The 19,735-nt window shown below is 47.1% G+C and overlaps 1 protein-coding gene across 1 annotated transcript in view; it reads right to left on the bottom strand.

The window, feature by feature from the left end:
• Window positions 1-19,735, bottom strand: part of GALNT16 (polypeptide N-acetylgalactosaminyltransferase 16) — a 114,720-nt gene that overhangs the window by 6,585 nt on the left and 88,400 nt on the right. The window contains exons 9-14 of the mRNA XM_026651423.2: window positions 19,454-19,557; window positions 14,319-14,445; window positions 13,054-13,146; window positions 10,607-10,690; window positions 8,951-9,092; window positions 6,075-6,191 (exon numbers count right to left, since the gene is read on the bottom strand). Of these exons, the coding sequence (XP_026507208.1) occupies window positions 6,075-6,191; window positions 8,951-9,092; window positions 10,607-10,690; window positions 13,054-13,146; window positions 14,319-14,445; window positions 19,454-19,557 (667 nt within the window). The remainder of the gene's footprint in view (window positions 1-6,074; window positions 6,192-8,950; window positions 9,093-10,606; window positions 10,691-13,053; window positions 13,147-14,318; window positions 14,446-19,453; window positions 19,558-19,735) is intronic.

Here is a 19,735-nt window from a genome sequence, read left to right as displayed (position 1 = left end):
CCCACCTTGTCTCGCAAATATTATTACTATATTATTGAAGGAAAAGCCATTCAGTCCTTCCACTCTGATAGTGTAAAATATAGCTCAAGGTATAAGAGTACTGTAATATTTCAGTGTGAGCACAAGTTGGTTTTTAACTTCTGTCAGTCCAAATAATTTTACAGGCAATCATGGATCTTAGCAGGTCTAGAATTTTTGCAAGTGACTAAAAATAGCTCAGTAAACCCAGGAAGCTACTGGCGGCAGCCAAGGTCAGGTAAGAAGTAAGAGTAGAAGAGCAGGGTGTTGTATATAATTAGGGGTATGTTTACACTAGGATGGCAGCACAGGTGTTGACCTAGTAGTGTCTACACTGGAGCTTAGGTCAGCTTGACTTCAGCTCTTAGGGGACTGAATTGTTCACATCCCTGAGTGACATAGCTAGGTTAACTTAAGGTGTAGACCAGACATAGGTACACTGGGTGAAGCTGATAATTGGAATAGCAGGGTGTTATGAGCCACAGGTCTCAAACCTGAGCCTGCAAGGTTCATGGAAGCAGCCATGCTCCAACCATCCACCGGTTCTGTTCCGGACCGCGCCAAGGAAACATCTATACACGCTCGTGCTACATGTTCTTCATGTCCTCACCCTCGCGTCCCGCCCCGATACAAAGTGGCGGGACCTTCTGCCACTTCTGGAGGGTGAGGCGCCCCGGTGGGCCAGCCTTTATTCTGCTCTGATCCCGAAGCCCACCGGGGACATCAGTTGGCGGCTCCTTCACGGAGCCGTGAGCACGGGCGTGTACTTGGCGCGGTTTACCCCTATCCCAGACACCTGCCCCTTTTGCGGCGTGAGGGAGACCCTGGCGCATGTTTACCTGGAATGCGCCAGGCTACAGCCCCTATTCCGGCTCCTCACAGATATTTTGTTAAGATTTTGGTTGCACTTTTCTCCACACCTTTTTATTTATGCACTCCCTATCCGTCGCCCCACAAAGTCACGGGACCTCCTGGTCAACCTCCTTCTGGCCTTAGCGAAACTGGCCATCTATAAAACCAGAGTGAGGAGGTTGGCCGATGGAGTTTCCTGTGACTGTGGGGCGTATTTCAGGTCCTCCGTTCTTTCACGCATCCGGGCAGAGTTCCTCTGGGCGACGTCCACTGGCTCCCTTGACGCCTTCGAGGAGCAGTGGGCGCTGTCTGGGGTTCTCTGCTCGGTGTCCCCGTCTGGTTCACTTCGTTTGACCCTTTGACCTCACTCCTGTCCCTGTTCTTTTATTAGTTGTCCCCCGTAATTTTTTGGTCTCCAGGTCCTGTGGACCCCCCCTTAGGCTGGGGGGGATCCTTTAGCAGTGGGCGGGCTTCGCTCGCCCACTTCCTGGATCCCAATAGGTCCAACCATCCACCTGGCAGCAGCTTACCTGAGACCCAGGAAGCCCAGTCCCACTGTCAGGCTCCACCCCTGATGCTTGATTGGCAGAGTCCCAGAGTGACTGATTGGCCTGCTGGCCCTACTTAAGCCAGCAGCAAGAACAGGAAGCTGTCTGAACAACTGGGCTCCCCTCTGCTCTGTGAGTCTTGTACTACCCACTCCTGTTACCTACCACCTGCTCCCCTGACTTGGATTTCCTGGCATCTGACTTGTGGCTCCTGACCTCCAGTTTGTCTCCTGCTTCTGACCTCCCAGTGTCCTGACTCGGCTGACTCTAGATTCCTATCCTATGACTGTGGGCTCTGACTCTGACTACTAGGCATGGCTACCCGCGCCCCAGCTCTGACACAGAGGGTACTACAGGTCATGACTGAGGTGCATTTGCAGAGCTGCAGGGAGCCTAGGACTGGAATCACAGGAGATGTTTCACAGAAGATTGTGCGTAAACAGAGGTGTTTGATAGGAAAGCTTGTATGGCAGTTGGTGCACTAGGCCAGAATCTAACAAGTGCTGTCACTCTCCCTGTGAGCGCTGAAATTCACAAAACTGAAACAAAAAGGAAATCAGAACTGAGAAAATCTCATGTCTCCTGAAAATTACTTTCAAGCTGTGGTATACTGAAAGGAACATTTTACCTGGCTATTACTGTCCAGATACTGACTCAGGCACTTACAAAACTGTAAAGTTTTCTCTGAGTTTTGATTGTCTGCACATAGTTCCATTTGTCTGTATCTCAGATAATATGCATCACTGAGCAGCAAGCTGCGAAAAAAGGCAGACAGCTATGACTTCAGATTTGGCTGGGGTCTCATTCTCTCAGGTAAATTACAATGAAATACTTTTGTCTAATGGGATTTCTCTGCATTGACTTTGTTCTGTCTTGGAATATTATGCCAGGGTTTCTCAATTCTATTCTCTTGTTTTTAGTGTCTGACTCTCACTTGGTCTTATATTTGTCCTCACTTTATTACAAATTAAAATGCCACACCCACCACCAGTCTGAGACGATGCAATAATGTATCTGACATTCAAGCAGAAATGCTAACATCTAAATATTATTATGAATAATGTCCATCTGGTTTGAAATCTAGTTCTGATCATACAGAATAGCACTTGGCTAGGTCTCCACCAGTGCTGCCAGCTACCAGCTGTTCCTGTTGAGTGATCATGGTTTTGCCAAATATATTTTGTTCCTGGCCCCTTTAGCCCATTACAGAATAGCGTGATGGGGCTGGAATGCTTCTAGACTTGTGTCATTCTCTGATCTCTCCATCAAGTGCTTTCCTGCATATATGTAAATGGACTTATTCTGACTCAGTACTTTGTTGTTACAACGACTACTTTGATATGGCTCGCAAATTAAACTGTTGCTTGCCTTTCTGGCAAAAACAACAGTCTTTGAATGACCTGACTGGCCTACAGCTTGCAAGTCTTTATTCTCTTTCTGAACATCAAATCAAACTGTCTTTCAGTAACAGAGCAAGGCTCCCGGTGTTGCGACACAGTCTACTCTGGCTTGGCTACAGAACGAAACAGTTGCTCACCTTTCTGTTCTGCCTTTCTGCAGCTGCCAGAGCACTTGGCACTGCCCAAGCTCCGTCTGCACCTTGACCACAGGCTCCTCAGTGCACACTCTCTGTCCCAAACTTCAGGCTCCCCTCCCCCATTCAAAGCGAGCTTCTGCCACCTCTGCCTCTAGCCCAGCAGGGCCAGCGTCCTCTGTGCGCCAGAGATGCATGTGGGCTCCTCTAGCCAGAAGTGAAAAATCATTGCACACTAACACACGTGGATTCACTGCACCATTGGAGTGATTTACAGAGCATTGATGTGACAGTTTTATACTGGTCTCATTACAAAGATGCGCACACTAAAAATTTGGAGCCAGAACTACTAAGGATGTGAGTCATTGTTTTCCATTACCTTATGTGGATGAGCTGGACTCAAATCAAGGACTTGACCTAGCAGATGATTTTGCTGACAGTCTGTTAACAAGGATTTTGTTTAAATGCTTCAAATAATTAGAGATGGGGATGAACCAAAGCTCAAGTTCCAAACACTCCTGAACTTTGTGGGGAAGGGATGGGATGGGATGGGATGGGATACATGGGCTTGAATCCAACCCTGGATCTGGATTTTGAATCTGGGCCCATCTCTATAGAATGAGCTAATGGTAAACCCTGGATCCAAACAGCTCTGAACTTTTGGGATTCAAATTCCAAATTCGGTTTCTTGCAGCTGGAGCTCTCTCTACTAGCAGTGTTCAAGCTGGCTGCATGTCTTGGGCTGACAAAGGGTATTGTGTAACCGCACCCATAAGTCTGGCAACCACTGCTATTAATTTTGATGTTGATCTTTAACTAGTAGGGGTCCTCCCTTTCACACACCCTCTCTGCCCACCCCCCCTTTTCCTAGCATTGCATTTGAGACAATGCCTCAACTTCATTTTGGGGACTGAGATTTTCTCTGCCAGCTCCCAGATCAAGTGGAAACTGAAGCTGGCAGCTACCAGGTGATTCCTGTGTCAGTGCAAGTCTGGGCTAACAAGGAGAGTGTTTGGGACCAGAGATACGGCAGAGTGGGCTTCTCTCCTCACCTTCCTAACCCAGTTTCCAGCTGTCAGCTACCCGATAACTTTTCAGTGCTGTAAGCACTAAAGAGCAGAATGAGATGGGAAAGATGCACTGAGCAAAGTCACCCTACTGCACTCCCATGTCCTCTAACATACTCAAGGCTGGGGGCTGTGTTGAAAGGTATGCATTGTATTGGTCACCACTAAGTTCAAATATAGTTCCCAGAAGGCTGGAAAAAATCCTGTTGCCCAGAAGTCCAGGACAAGAAGGGTGCAACCTGGGCATCAAGTGTCCTGCCAGCCAAACAAGGAGGAGAGCTGGGGGTGGGCGGTGTGGCCCCAGGCTCAGCAGCGGCACTCTGACCCCCTGTAAGGGGGGAGAGCCAAGAGGGGCAGAGTAGAGGAAAGAGAATTGTGAGAGGGGAAGGAGAAGGAGCAAAGCAAGAGAACAGTTGCCCTCTAGAGTTGACGGGGGTGGTCCTAGACAACACCGATAATGTCTTGGAAGAAGATGGCAGGAACAGGGAGATGGTCACCACTGAAGGTGTCTGAGGGTGAGTCTCAAGGAACATGTTCTCTGTTAGTGCCCTCAGCAGAGGGCTGTGGTGAATGGGGAGGAAGAGATTTGGACTTTTCAGGATCTGGACTTTGCAACTGCAGACAAGTGGTTCAAAGGCAGCTGAAGGGGCGGGAGAGGGTGGCAGGGCAGGCACTCATCTTGGCCTTGGAGACGTGTGGCACAGGAAGCAGGTGGTTAGGGTGGCTGTGGCAGCATGGTGTCCCTGCTCCCTCATCCCAGGCACCCAGAACACCCAACATCCTGCTCCTTGCCCCAGCTTTAACCCTGGTGGGGAAACAGCCTGTCCCCTTTCTCCCCCCCACCACCATCCCAGAAATGATGCAGCTCCACCCTGCTGCCCTTCTCCACTCAGCCCAGCTCTGGTTCCCTCTTCTTGGAGCCAAGGGGGGGGGGGTGAGCCAGAGGAGGAGAAAGGCCTGGGCTGCCCTGTCTTGCACTCTCCCTAGGTACAGAGGAAATACTCTGGGGAGGGAAACATAGATCAGCCCCCACAATATTGCCATTGTGAAGGTGCTAGGCCCCACTACTCCCCCAGTTCTGCCCTCCCTGGAGGAGGGGGCGGTTGATGATCTTGGCAGCTGCCAGGATCCTCTCTGCTACTGGGAGGAGGACTCAGTAATGCACTTATGGAGAGCCGAGTGACCTAATTACACAGCTAGGGGTGCCTGTGGTCGCCCAGAGGGGGAAAGACCCAGGAAAGTACAGCCCTCTTGGGTTATGCTTGCAGGGTTAATTTCAACAGTGAGAGTTGTCCCAGCATATTCCCAGTGACCGCTCTTCGAGAAACTCTTGCATTAACCAACTCTCTGGAGACATCTATGCTCCTGGCCTGGCTGAATTTCAGATGCTTTTAAAATCACTTTCCTTTTGGCAAGGGCTAAATTCAGACACGTGTAGTACTTTAGAGCAGATGGTTCTGGGGTCTGGTCATAGGCTATGCAGCTGCATATCTCTGGGCTACCAAGGCAATAGGTACCTTAGCAAAGATGCCAGCACAGCCCTGGACAATGCAATGCTTGTTCTCCCTTACTGCTGAGGGAAGCACAGAAGTCAGGAATAGAAGAGCCCTAATAAGTCATCAAGCCCATTCATTTTCTAGCAGTGCAGGATTGTTCCCCTATTGTGCTTTGTCCAGTCCAGTTAACAACTCAGGCCTCGAACCCAATTTGGCCCTGGCTGTGTGAGGCACCTGTCTCCCCACCCCAAGAGGCAAGCTCAGCTTTGAGTGATAAACACATTTTACATATCCCTAAATAAGTAAATGATGACGCGTTCACCACTTCCCTTGGGTATCTCAGAGCACTGTGATCTGTATCCCATCCCTGGTAAGGGGAAGGGTCACATCAGAGTTTTATGAAAGACAAGAAATGTACATGTGGGGGATGAATCCTAGAATCTAGAGATGGAAGAGACCTTTTAGTTTATATGGTCACCTTGCCAGTGCCAATTCTTGTCTTTAGGCGGCACTAATACCAACATGGGACAGTGACAGCATGATGAAGGCAGTACTATACCTGTCTGCCATCTTTCTGATTGCATGCTTCCAGTGTAATCTGAGATCCGGTGGAGAAGGAGGTGATGGAGAGACACTTGTCCTGCTGTCTAATTAAAGGGTCACTGAAGACCCACTCCTATGGAGGAGAAAACAAAAAGATACAGATTCCATCATTAGGGTAGCGATGATATCACAGAAAAAGTGAGCCAAATCCTGGAGTCCTCACTCAGTCCTTACCAGAGAAGAGACTCCCATGGACTGAGCTGGCAGGTCCTGGGTAGGTCTGGCACCAGGCTTTGAAGTCTGTGTTCAGGTTTGGGGAACCCTGACATGTGAACTTCAAAACCTGTCTGGCTGGCTTCCAATAGTCAGATTATCCATGGGTTCCAAGTGTCTCCCTGCGCAGCACCCTTACATAACCAGGGTTCTACTGGCCTGCAAAGCAGATAGGACCCTGTCTCCTAATTGAGGTAACAGGCAACAGTTTCTGATTATTTTACATAATAGGCAAATTCACTGCCTACTTCTCCCAGAAGTCAACAGCGATTGTCCAACGTGGATAACAGACAGTTTATCCAGTTAGGCAAAACACATACATTTAAACCCACACACTTCCATACAGCACACACACATCCATAGAAAATAAGCCATTGCAGTGATCCCTCCTGCCACTTGATAGACACCCACCCCATCAAGTATTAAGGTTATTATTCACTGGGACGGTGGCCCAGCAGAGGGACCAAGTGCAATACATTTCAGTGACTTCAAACAATAGTGAAATGGCACAGTGAGTCTGATTAAATGGCATGTTGGATGCTAGCTGCAAACTTCTTCCCAACAGAGAACAGATGTGAATGAGCATTTGCTGGCATGAAATAGCATACTGGGACCCTTTGTTTACTCAGGCTGCTTCCCTGCTGTAGCAAGGCTGTCAAATGAGAAGATCTTGGGCTGGTGTCATGTAGTCCCCCATTGAAGTTATGGGGACTATGCCAATTTACAGCAGCTGGGGTCCTGGCTGCTTACCATAAAGTGTGGCTTTACTCTGAAAACCACTATAAAAATGGCATCTTCTTACTTAACAGATCTTTTCCCTCTAAGTATTGTTTGCTGACTTTTAGTGACAAATATTCTCTTCCCCTATATCTTACATTTTGTTAGCCCTGTGGAGCCAACACAACTTCAGGAGCGGGACCTGAGTTCTATTCTGGCTCGCCCATCATCAACAGAGTTATTAGCTAAACTCCAACTGCAGAGCCAAATTCTCCCCTCAGTTACACCTGAGCAAGTCCATCAAGGACAGATTCTGGCTTAGAGAATCTCTGTTACTCGTGGTGACGTGCATGACTTTCAGACTGCAAGTGGAGTTTGCAGGGCTGGCAGCTAGGAAAAAACCCACACATCTTTTTCTCATAACCTGGGTGTGTTTGCTCTGGAGACAGTGAGAGACAAACTGTCTCCCAGAATGCTGGTTTACTAAATCACTTCTCAGATTAGAATTGCGCTTTGGTATGATTTTATTTAAAGAAGACAGTGTTGGGTCAAATTTGATCCAGAATGTAGCTTTTGGAAAAGTCTTTTTTTTTGGTTTGTCCCCTTCCATGGCACAAGCTGTGGGGCCTGCGAATGCTCACCTTGCAGATCCACATGGATTCTGGGGTAGCAGGGGAGGATCTGTGATGGCTCTGGTAGCAGGCCACCTGGTAGCAGGGCTGTAATTGCTAGCACTGGAAAATTATTTACGTTTCATTCAGCTTCAGTGTTATTAGTAACATAAAGAAATGAGGTTTCTTTAAAAACTGCTTTTTAAACCAGACACTGCTCCTTACAAACACTGTTTTAAAAAGTACTTTAAACATTTTTATTTAAGTGCAGACTAACATTCCTGACTCGGTATTTAAAAACACCTCTACCCCAATATAACGCTGTCCTTAGGAGCCAAAAAAAATCTTACTGCGTTATAGGTGAAACCGCGTTATATCGAACTTGCTTTGATCCGCCGGAGTGTGCAGCCCCGCCCCCCCGGAGCACGGCTTTACCGTGTTCTATCCGAATTCGTGTTATATCGGGTTGCGTTATATCGGGGTAGAGGTGTATATTCTTCCAGTAATTATAGCAAAGATTTCAATTTCCACCAGCGTCTGTGCCAGTTAAGAGTATATTAACCACTTCAAAATCCTATGAATGTTTGTACTGTGCCCAGAAAGTGGTGTCTGTAAGTTCCTATGGACCCAGGCCAAATGCTCCAGTGTAATGCATGAACCCTAGAGCAGCTCACCTTTAGCGGGAATAATGTGCCCCTTCTTTACTGTATTTTGCATTATAGGGATGAGATAGGCAGAGAAAATGAGAAGTAGCTTAACTCCTGAGTGCACACTGTAGCACTCAAGGGTTAATGGAGTATTGCCTGTGAATCTGTATATGTCCATTAATGTTCATCTCACTGTATTATATGAATCTATATCTAATACAGTAGATCTTTGTCAAACTGAGGGCCATGGTAACAATTTGCCACAAAGCCCAAGGCCCACATCGAATTTGCATAAAATGGAGACGCCTGAGGCCACCCCAGCTTGGAAACAGAAATGTGGCCAGTGGAGAACACAAGTCCCAGCATGCAATGCTTCAGCTTAATCTGAGTGGTTTCATTATGGGCCACATTGTCAAACTCTGACTCACATGTTGTCCACCCCTTACAGCAGAGAGACTGTAACTTATTATAAGGCTGTGCAGAAGCGGCTACTGTCGACTGTCAGGACACACTGCCGAGGGTCTCCGATATGCTGAAGATCACATACACACCTTTCCTAAACATTTATCCACCCAGTACCACTGTGTCAAAGCTGCTAAAATGCAGCAAGCAGGAGTAAAGAGCCAAATTCAAGCCTGCCTCACCTGGCTGACAGGGGGATTGCTCACTGTCCCTTTGCAGCCTCCCACACCAGCCACAGAATTTCCTGCTGTGTCCTGGCCCCAAGACTCCAAGCAATGTCCTCCTTGTCTGATAATCCCAGGAACCAGCTCCTTTTCAGGAACCCTGGGAGAAAAACGACAAGATTTGCATGGCACTTTATAGCCAGAAGTGTCTCGATGCACTGTACGTATTTATATCGAGATTACTCCAACCACCACTGAAATGCGCCTGCCTCTAGAGTGGAACACAGCACAATAGTTGGGGCCAGCAAATGAAGAATATTATATCCAGTAGAAATGTCTGAGGGAATTTGAGGAGGCAGAATGTGAGTTAGGATTTGGCCAGAACTCTGAGTTAGTATCCCTTACTTTCAAAAAGTGCTGGGGGATCCTTAATATCCCCAAGAAGGTAGGACTTCAGTGTTGCATCTCCTCTGACAGACAGCACCTCCAGCAAAAAGCTGTGTCTATGCTAGCCTCCCCTGCCCCAAATTTCCCCATTTCTACCACCAGTTCATCTCCACTGTGGTAGCAACTAGTACTTCGTTAGTGTAGACAGGGCTCCAGCCGGCTACCTACTTTTTAACCACCGTCATCTAACCCTACTGAGTCATAGGCTTTGTCTAGACTAGGATTTAAAGGGGTGTTGGTAGAATGTGTTAGCTAACACGTTCTAATAACACAGCCCTAGTGTAGACATGGCTGCTCACTAACACGGGGCTAGGGCACTGGTTCAGTACTGACTCAGAAGGAGGAGTGCCAGCTACCAGTTCATAAAGGCCAGTTGCTACAGAATCTGGGGTTTTCCTTGAAAATCTCACATCTAAGCCCTGGGGCAGACCCAATTCCATGTAGTTTGTTCCTTGGGGGCTCCAGGCTGTATGTGATTATGCCACTGGGACTCCAGAGTCAGAGGCCCTAGGCTTGGGCCTATTGGGTCTAATGGTTTATCTGGCCCTGGACTTCAGTACAGTGGGCTGCAAAAATGCTGGAGCCTTAGATTAGAGGGAGCTGTACTCCACGCTTCCAGCAATGCCATAAGCTCATATACAAACCATACCTTAACAAGCCGCTTTATTTCAGATCCCTGAGGCACTGGAAATTCAGAAACAGGCATTCACACAACAGAGCTTTAAGATCTTAACAGACTCATTTCCAGAGGCATGTTAGTCTGCAGCTCTTCTCCCATCAACACACATCCTGACTTCCTTTGACTGCATGTCCTCTCTTCCTACGAACAATGGGTGCTGCCCCACCTGGCTTCCTGAAGGTCTCCTAATTGCCACTCCTTCCCTCTCCCAAAAATGTGCTCTATCCAACCTGCCCACCTGCTGGCTGCACCTCTCCCCACTTCCCTCTTAGAGATCCTTTTCCACCTCCCTGTTCCCAGCTCAAATGTCCAAGCTAGAACTGGTGGTGGGTCAAGTGGAAGTGCAGGCCAGGAAATCAAGGAGGGTTTCTCACCAAAAAGAGAGGGGTGAACAGGATTTACTCTGAACATGGGAGTCCTGACTTCCTACTTCCCAGCTGCCACAGATCTTCCCCAATTCTGAGGCTAGTGCTTTCCTCCCTGGCCTACCTTCCGCATCCTTTCAGAGAGCTGGTTTCCAGCTTTCTAAGAGTTGAGGATTAACTCACTTGAGCTCTGGGTAGACATTCTCCAGGTACCACTGGAAGGATTTACAGTTTAGTTTCCTGCGTTGCTCCATGCGGTCTGCAATACTGGAAACAAAAGCATGTTGTTCAGAATGATACCGTGAATGGAGATGATGAGGGGTAGCAGGGAGGACAGGGCTAGTTTTAGGGATGTGTGAAGCTGTATAACGTCGTCCCCTTGCCTTTGGCCTCCTGGCCAATGTGATGGAGGCAGAGCAGGGACATTGAAGTAAGTGGGAGACAAGGACGGGTGAATGCAGGGGCCTCCCGATGTGGGACTGAAGAAACGAACACACACTCTGGCAATTTCTTGCACTTCCTCTAGCTCAGGGAAAAACAACACAGCACAGTGGCACCACTGGAGAGCTGAGAAGGTGTCTTCATTGTTGAGTGTCCCTGTGGGGCTCTATTGTAAGAGAGAGACTCAGACAACCGCTGGTTCCCAGACAGGCTTGGGAAACTAAACAGGTCACTACCACTGATCAAGGGTGTGTTTAATCATTTTTGTAATAGATTTTTTTCCTGTGTTTACAATGACTCCTTGGAAACTTTAAATGTAAATGGTCACTTAAAAAAACAACTGCATTGTCACTCTAGGGCTCCTTCTGGCTGTGCTGCACGCACTGGCTTGTCAGTGTCCAGTAGCTCAGGAGTTGGCATTTGGCACTGATTTTGTTTTTCCTGGAAGAGGTGTAGTGAAGCTTTTGTTCTAAAGGAAAGAATACATCAAGGGTTAAATTATGGCTCTTACAGACCAGGGTGCTTGATTGGCATGGGGCAGATGAGCAGCCATAGTGCTTGAGTAGTGGAGAAGGCACAAAGCACTGGGGGCATAATGTCTCCATACGGTTGGTGGGGGAGAGAAGGGACTGTGCTCTGATGCTGCACCCCATAGCCCTGTACTAAAGGTGTTCAGTGCACGCCCCGCCACAGACGATTCTCTTGGCTCTAGCTGGTGTGCAGGAATGGGGGGGAACTGGGCTCTGGCCCCACATCCAGCCCAGTCAAATATTCCTCCCGTGGGGCGTGCGATCCTGCTGGCAGAGCTAGTGGTTCCCCCTCATCAATATACTCACCCTCTGTGGGTGTGGTGAGTGGAGGGGAAAGAGTCTGTTTTTATGCATCCTCTTTCTCCTGCCATCCTCAGGGACCCAACTGGGAGCAGCCATAATACATAATACCTTATAAAGAACTACATAGATCTTATAAACTGATATAACTGGTAAGGAAGCAGGTCACATTTGGGGCCCAATTAACCTTGACGGTGTTCCTTTAACCAGTGACATAAGCCTTCTAAAAGTACATTTCATGTTAGCGTTACAGAGCCAGTACTATACGTTATGTAATTACTGAGGGCCAAATCCTGCAGCCCTGACTCAGCTTTTATTCACACAAAGCTGCTGCTGAAGCCACTAAGAGATCTGCATGAACGGTGCTGCAGGCTTTGGCCCCAGAGGTCTCACGGAGGCTCATGTACCCCATGTAACAGAAAGCTCTCCGTCACAAACAGACAGGCAGCAGAGGACCTGGGATTGGAATTGTGTTTGGGCTCTGGCCCAAGGGCCGCACTCAGGCCAGACCACAGACGGATAAATGTTAGGCAGGCAAAGACATTTTTAAAAGATCATTTATTAATTCATGAGAAATAAAACATGATGTAAAACAGAGTGGCACTTACATCATATTGAATCTACAGCGCTCAGTGCATATAGGAGATACATCAGTATCGAACATACATGTGTCCGAGAGACAACCATAAACAGGGATCTCCTAAGCCAATGCAGTAATATCAATGTGCTGTCCATAGACTGATACACACAGAGGTGTGTTTGGCTTCATGGTACTCTCCTAGTTAATAAATATGCTTTAGGTTTTTTAATTTCTTTGGGAAGTTCACTGTTCTTGTTGCAACTTCCCCTGTGCCCTCACCTATGTGAACCTGACCTATAGTTGGTTTTTGTGGGGCAGCCAGCCCCTGCCTAACCCTAACGCCCAATGGCCATTCATACCAGTAAAAGCCAGTCCCATTGGCTCTGGATGCAGCATAAGCACAGGAATGTCTGATCAGTTACCTGCTCAGCTCAGACCTCCATAGACTGGTTACATGCTGCGTAAAAAAATGTATTTTCTTCTATCCACTTAATGTGTTGCCTTTTAATTTCATTAAGGGTCCCTCTGGCCTTGTATTCTAGAGCAAGTTAAGTAGGGCACTGCAGGGGAGGAAGGACATATGTTGCCATTTAAAATAAAGTAAATTAAAAGTAAATCTTGTTAACCAGCCATTTGAGCTGTGGTTCTGAGATAGTGCTGGGCAGGGCATCTTTGCCCTTAGCCTTTCTCTACCCTCTCCCAGTGAAAGTGCGAAAGCAATTTCCAGTGAACAAACCGATTAGCAGGAAGGCTGCTAGCCAGGCTCAGGGACTGCTTACCTTCCAAATGACTTCCCGATGGCAGAAGGCCGGGCCTCGTAGTAGTACTGTTTGTACTCATCCATCCACACCTCTGCAGTGCGTTTGGTGTTCCTGCAGGTGAGCAAGGAGAAGCTATGCTGAGTGCTAGTAGCTTGCGGCAGCTCCCCCAAGAGCTGGAGATAAAGGAACATTGGCAACTTAGGAACGTGCTCATGGAGACATTCAGGGTATGTCTACGCTATGGAGAGTATACTGACATAGCTGTGGCACCGTAGCTCTGCCAGTGCAGCCTAGATGCAGCCCAAGATGATGGAAGAGGTTTTTCTGGCTGTGTAGGAAAAGTACCTTCCCAAATGACAGTAGCTTTGTCAATGGAAAATCCTTTCTGTCCACACAGCTGCACCTACACTGGGGGTTAGATTGGTATAGCTGCATCAGTCAGGGGCGTGGCTATATTAACCTAAGTTTTAAGTGTAGACCAGGTCTCGGGAAAGTTAACTCATCGCCACAGCTATGCCAGTGTAACCTCACAGTGTAGACGCAACCTACAGTGACAAAAGGGGTTTTTCCATCGCTGTAGGTAATCCACCTCCCCGAGCAATTGTAGCTGAGTCGACGGAAGCATTCTTCTGTCTACCTAGTTGTGCCTACCCTGGAGTTAGGTCAGCATAGCTGTATAGGTCAGGGGTGTGGATTTTTCACACCTCTGACTGATGTACCTATATTGACCTAAATTTTAAGCACAGACCAAGTCTAAAGGTGTGAAGTTAAAGAGTGTTAAAATGCATTAAGCTTGTGTGGATGCTCCCACGGCAGCGCTTTGAAGTGCAAGTGTGGTCGCGCGCCAGCGCTGGGAGAGAGTTCTCCCAGTGCTGCAGGTACTCCACCTTCACGAGGGGATTAGCTTACAGCGCTGGGAGCCCTGTTTACACTGGCGCTTTACAGCACTGTAACTTGCTGCGCTCAGGAAGGTGTTTTTTCACACCCCTGAGCGAGAAAGTTGTCGCGCTGTGAAGTGCCAGTGTAGCCATAGCCTGAGGATATGTCCTTCTGGGTTAGCATTCCAGAGGAAGGGGATACGCTTTATGCAGTGGGCACCTGCACCATTTCTTTGCCTAGGCAGGAGGTTTCAGGCTGAATCTTGTTAAATGTTCAATCACGTGCCATCCTCCCTGAATCCCCAGGCAAAAAAAAAGGGAAAGGGGGAAAGAAAGATATAGGATTATTTAGACGTGCTAAATATCAAGATGATCCATCTGCCACTGCGATATCCCAACACCTACTTGATATAGGTCAGTGCATTGCCCTCTGGAAAGTCATAGGGATGGCGTTTCCTGAACACATGGCCAACTCGACTGCAGGGAACAATCTCCAAGCTGCCACCACACATCCACACTCGGAAGGAGAGCTCTGGAAGAGATCCCAAGCATCAGAAGGTACAGCCAGACAAGCAATACAAGTAAAACTTCCTAGAATACCAACAAAAAATGTCACCTCATACACTGCACCTGAATGGCTTTGCCTCCTTTCTCTGCGTAGATGCCATAGACACAGTCCACAGTAAAACCAGGAAGGATGAATTGATGGAAAGAGAACCTATCTCTCTTTGTTAAAATTGAGTTGATCCTTCTCAGACTTCCCAACCTTCCTCCTGTCCCTCTCCTTTCTCTGAGACCATCCCTTTAGCAAGAGACCTACTCATTTATCCTGGGCCTTGTGGCTGCCAGACACTTAGAATGGCTTCTGGCAACAGATGTTGCTGACATTACACTAGACTTCAGTGGCCCACAAGCCCTGTCTACAAGAGATGGGGCTGCCCCAGGAAAACAGACACCCCTGAAGAAGTCAGAATGGGTGCCAAGTCTACAGGGAAGAGTAGGTGCGTGGGAGAAAGGAACAGATTTGGGAAAAGGGTGGATATGTGAGAGAGAATAGGAAATGACAGTGAGAAGAGGAGTCAGGGAGGTGCTTTGGTTTACTTAAGCGGTCCATGCCTGGAGTCCTGCTCCCTTTGCCACACCCCCCACTGACATCACCGTGGAGTACAGTTTCAAAGCAGAGCATATCATACACAGTTGCCAAGTGTGGGCCATGGTTGCTCTCTAACTCTAATTTCAGGGCAAAAACCCAGCTGATTAGGTTTATTTATATCCAAATAAATATGTCTGCTTAGCTCAGGTGCTTGTGGCCCCTCGGCATGGCAAAGTTTGGCCACCACTGCCCATCTAAACACTGTATCTCCCCTGCTCTTCTCCTCTCCTGGCCCCTGGAATCCAAGAAGCTGCGGTACATCTCACATTAATGTTTCAGTTGTATCACACCATCTCATTATAATGCTCCCAACTCACTTGGCTCTGCCAAAAATGGTAGAGGAGTGAAAACACTGGGCTGCAGCTCAAAGTTACCTCTCCCAAGAGCAGAATTCAGTCCAGTTTATTTGAGAGAAACACACACACACACACATCGCTTACAGAAACCCAGCTGATCCTGAAGTCAATTTCAACATTTTGTTAAGAATTGTAGGAACACAGGGGCTTTGATGTGCAGAAGCTCATTTGCATCACAGAAGAGAAAGGCCCTTGTTAAGGATTATGAGTCTGTCCGTCATTGTCCCCCCCTCCGAGTTTAATCACTGTGCCACCCTGGATGGGTTCCCCACTTGCGCTTCATGTGGAGGTGAAAGCAACAAAAGACGAAGGGTAATAGGCAAAAAAGTCAACTGGGGAGTTGGAGAGATTTACATAAGATTCCCTACAACAATGGGGCCCTCCAGAGACTTCAGATCATATAGATTCTCCTTCAAAAACTTTACTCGCCTGGGGTCCAGGGCCGGCGCTTCCACTAGGCAAGCCTAGGTGGTCGCCTAGGTCAGCAGGATTTGGGGGGTGGCATTTTGCCGTCCTCGGAGGAAATTCGGCGGCGGGTCCTTCCGCTCCGGGTCTTTGGCGGAAATTTGGTGGCGGGTCCTTCACTCGCTCCAGGACCCACCGCCAAAGTGGCCAGAAGACGCGGAGCGGAAGGACCCCCGCCACCGAATGGTCAGAGGAGGAGCGCTGCCGCCTAGGGCGGCAAAAACCCTGGCACCACTCCTGCTGGGGTCTTCTTCAGGCCATGGGGCAGGAGATACAACATTAAGAAGTTAAAAAAAAATTCCTTTCAGCCTGAAATCTGCCATGCAGGCCCCATGGCTGCCATACTTCAGGCCTCCCACCCCCAGATTGCCAGTCCAGCTCCTTTGGAAGGAGTGGGCAGGGTTGTTTAACACGAGTGGGTTATTTGTTTTTAAAATGGCTTCTACTTCTGCCTCTGAGTAACGGAGAAAATGTTAATAAGTCACATTTTCACTGCTATCTTTTGATTCCTCTCACACATCCCAGACAGTCTGTGCCCAACAGGGATCAGTTGAGAGACAAGCAGCAGAAGAAAGCTCCCCAGCCTCATAGGCAGGGAAGGTCTTTGAAAAAAGCCAAGCTATACGTTTCTTTTGGGATTGTATCCAACTGGGTTTTTCACTCCTGGAACTAGGTTCTGACTCATTCTGGGCCAGGCTGCATCCTAATAACTATATCAAACGTATCCATCGTGAAATCCTGAAGCCAGTTTGTTCAGTTAACCAAGACAGTTCTCAATTCTAGGTGGACGCAGACGGACACAAACGCACACACACACACATGCATATGCACGCAGAGAGAGAGTGTATCTATTCCATATCCATAAAGCAGCAGGATCCTTGAAAGTAGGCAAAAAGGACAAAAAGATTATGCAGTTCACACAACAATACATCATTTTATTCTGACTTATTTCCTTCAAATATGGAATAGAAATTGGAGACGGAGAAGATCTACTAGGTGATTTAGCCCATCCCCTGGGGCATATGTTGGATTGTTATGTACTGTATGTTTCCAAGTGCTTTGCAGTTTTAGATGAGTTTCTCCACTTCCCCTAAGGCTACGTCCTCACTACGGGGGGGGGGGGGGGGGGGGGGTGTCGATTTAAGATACGCAAATTCAGCTACGCAAACAGCGTAGCTGAATTCGACGTATCCGAGCCGACTTACCCCGCTGTGAGGACAGCGGGAAATCAACCTCTGCGGCTCCCCCGTCAACGGTGCTTACTCCTACCTGTGCTGGTGGAGTACAAGCGTCGATTCGGGGATCGATTGTCGCGTCCCGACAAGACGCGATAATTCGATTCCCGAGAGATCGATTTCTACCCGCCGATTCAGGCAGGTAGTGAAGACGTAGCCTAAGAGACTTTTACCAGCTAAGGGTACACTTACACTTAGAGAGGAGAGTGTGATGCCTAGCTTCAGGAGACATACCCATGCTAGCTTTGATCGACCCAGTGTGCTAAAAATAATGTAGCTGCAACTGCGTGAGTGGCTAGAGTGGCTAGCAGCCCTAAGTAGATGCCTAAGGTCTTGGATATGTATGTATTGAGGGTGGCTAATCCCTCCCACTGCTCATGTTGCCATGGCTACACTCTATTGTTAGCTTGCTAGCTTGATCAGAGCTAGCAGGGGTATGTGTCCTCAAGCTGGGAATCACACACCCGACATACCCTAATACATCTCGCTGCCATGCAAACTTGCTTGGAGTGCTTGCATCCAGCTACCAAGTTACTCCTGTCTCCTAGTTGGAGCAAGATTTTGTAGGGGAGTGTGTAGCGAAGCATCCTTTTACCATATCCCTTCGGATATGCACTTGCCTCCCATACTCTGCCTCCTTTTTAACCCTGCTCACTCGCAAGTAAAAAAAAATCCACAAAAAAATGGTTGACATTAAAATATTTTGTTTTTCATGAAAAAATGTGGCATTTTTAATAAAAATTTTATACAAAACATTATCAAGATTTTTCATATACCAAAAACCTGGTTTTCAATAAACAAAACAAAAATGAAAAATATCCATTACCATTTTCTATTTTATTATCCTCCTATTATCTAACGGACATATAATTTATGTGTCAAGGTGGAATGAGCTTTATATTGTATTTTAATTTACGAGATGAGCATCAACAGAGGCTTATGGAAATCTGAAGAAATATAGTATTGAGTAACCCAACATCAGATCTTTACAACAAAGATTCCACCTTGCAACTTTGTTTTCCCCGTTCCTACTTTATCCTTTCAAAGCCGAAAGCACGGGATGCATTATTCTTTTAAAGGGAATTTATCTGCAACTTAATTAATAATGCAAACAGAATAAATTTGTGGTAGCTTTATCATATTCTTAATGATTCTCCTACTGCCACATGTCTGAATTCTGACAGATCATCATTTCCGATGTGTCTTAGAGAGGGTTCCCTCCGTCTAATGGAAAATACTCTTCTAAGCTCCTTAGGTAATCCCAAGTAATATGTACTGCAGACAAGCCATGCTTGGAACTGCTCAAATAGTGAGCAAAATCACTTTCTAGTTCCAGAGAGTCAGGCCAGAGGGAGCGGTTTTATTACTACAAGAGGTATTGAAACACAGAAAGAGATATGTACAGATTCATTTCAGTTAACAGGAAAGACAAGTAAATTAATTATTTTAATTCCACTCTCCCTCACCAGCAATTCATTTTAATCGAGCCCCAAATACTTGATTTCTCTGTGCTCCTCTTTTCAGTTCTGCTGCTCTCTCTAACCCTCACTTACATGTGATGATTCTACAGCACAAGGCATCATCTTGTTTGGGAGAAAAAGATGCCTCAAATTGTCACCTCTGGTAGTATTGGGGAAGCAGGTTTCAGAGCTTTGCTTTGTGAAATAACAGTACCTGGGAAGATGTTCCTCAGAGGGTTTAGAGCTCGGTCCCAGTTTAAGAGTCTTCATTATGAGTATCTGTACCCAGCTTCCACTCCCAAAGAGGCCTGACATACTAGGAACACTACATTTCAAAGCCATTGTCATGGGATAAGAACTCACCTTTATTAGGGGAAGAAGGGATGTCTATAGAAAGGTTGAATGGTGGTGATGTTCCACTTGAAGACTTGTATGACTATGGAGTGGGTCAGGAAAGAGAATCTCTCCCAAAGTTCTGATGTTAAGTACCACAGATATTATTGTTATTTATGTGTATTTCTGTAGCACCTAGAAAGCCCCACTCAAGGATCAAGGCCCTGTCCTGTTAGATACTGTGCACACATACAACAAAAAGATGGTCCCTACCTTAAAGAGCTTATATCTTTGATATACACATGAGCCAGTAATATAGATCTGACTGACACTGTGGTTGTCTGATGTCTAGAACCTTACATTGATACACAGATCTTTGGAGCAGGGTGTTTTTGTGGATTGCAAGTAATATATTAATTACATGAAATGCCCACAGGAAAGCATATTTTGTATGTCAAAGATTTCCTGGCGTCACTTTCTGTGTGAGGAGGAAGATGGTGGGGGGAAAGAGAGGGCAATGACTAATTTCACAACTCACCAAAATTCTCTCCTCCCCAGATGTCCATCTGAGTGTCATATTTTCCCAGATGGTTAAACCAGGACTTATCGATCACAAAGATGCCTCCCGCTATGACAGGTGTTCTGGAGAGAAGGAAGAAAGGGCAAATACATAACAAAACAATAATAATAATTTGTCCTTGCACAGGATCTTTCATCTGAAGATCACAAGGCACTTTAGAAACATTCATTAATTAAGCCTCGCAACCCTGCGCCACCGCCATTATCCTTATCTCCATTTTACAGATGAGGAAAATTTGGC

The sequence above is a fragment of the Terrapene carolina genome, unplaced genomic scaffold (assembly GCF_002925995.2).
Source record: "Terrapene carolina triunguis isolate 2854851 unplaced genomic scaffold, T_m_triunguis-2.0 Scaffold96, whole genome shotgun sequence".
NCBI classification, from domain to species: Eukaryota; Metazoa; Chordata; order Testudines; family Emydidae; genus Terrapene; species Terrapene triunguis.
This window is presented reverse-complemented; position numbering and strand designations above follow the sequence as displayed.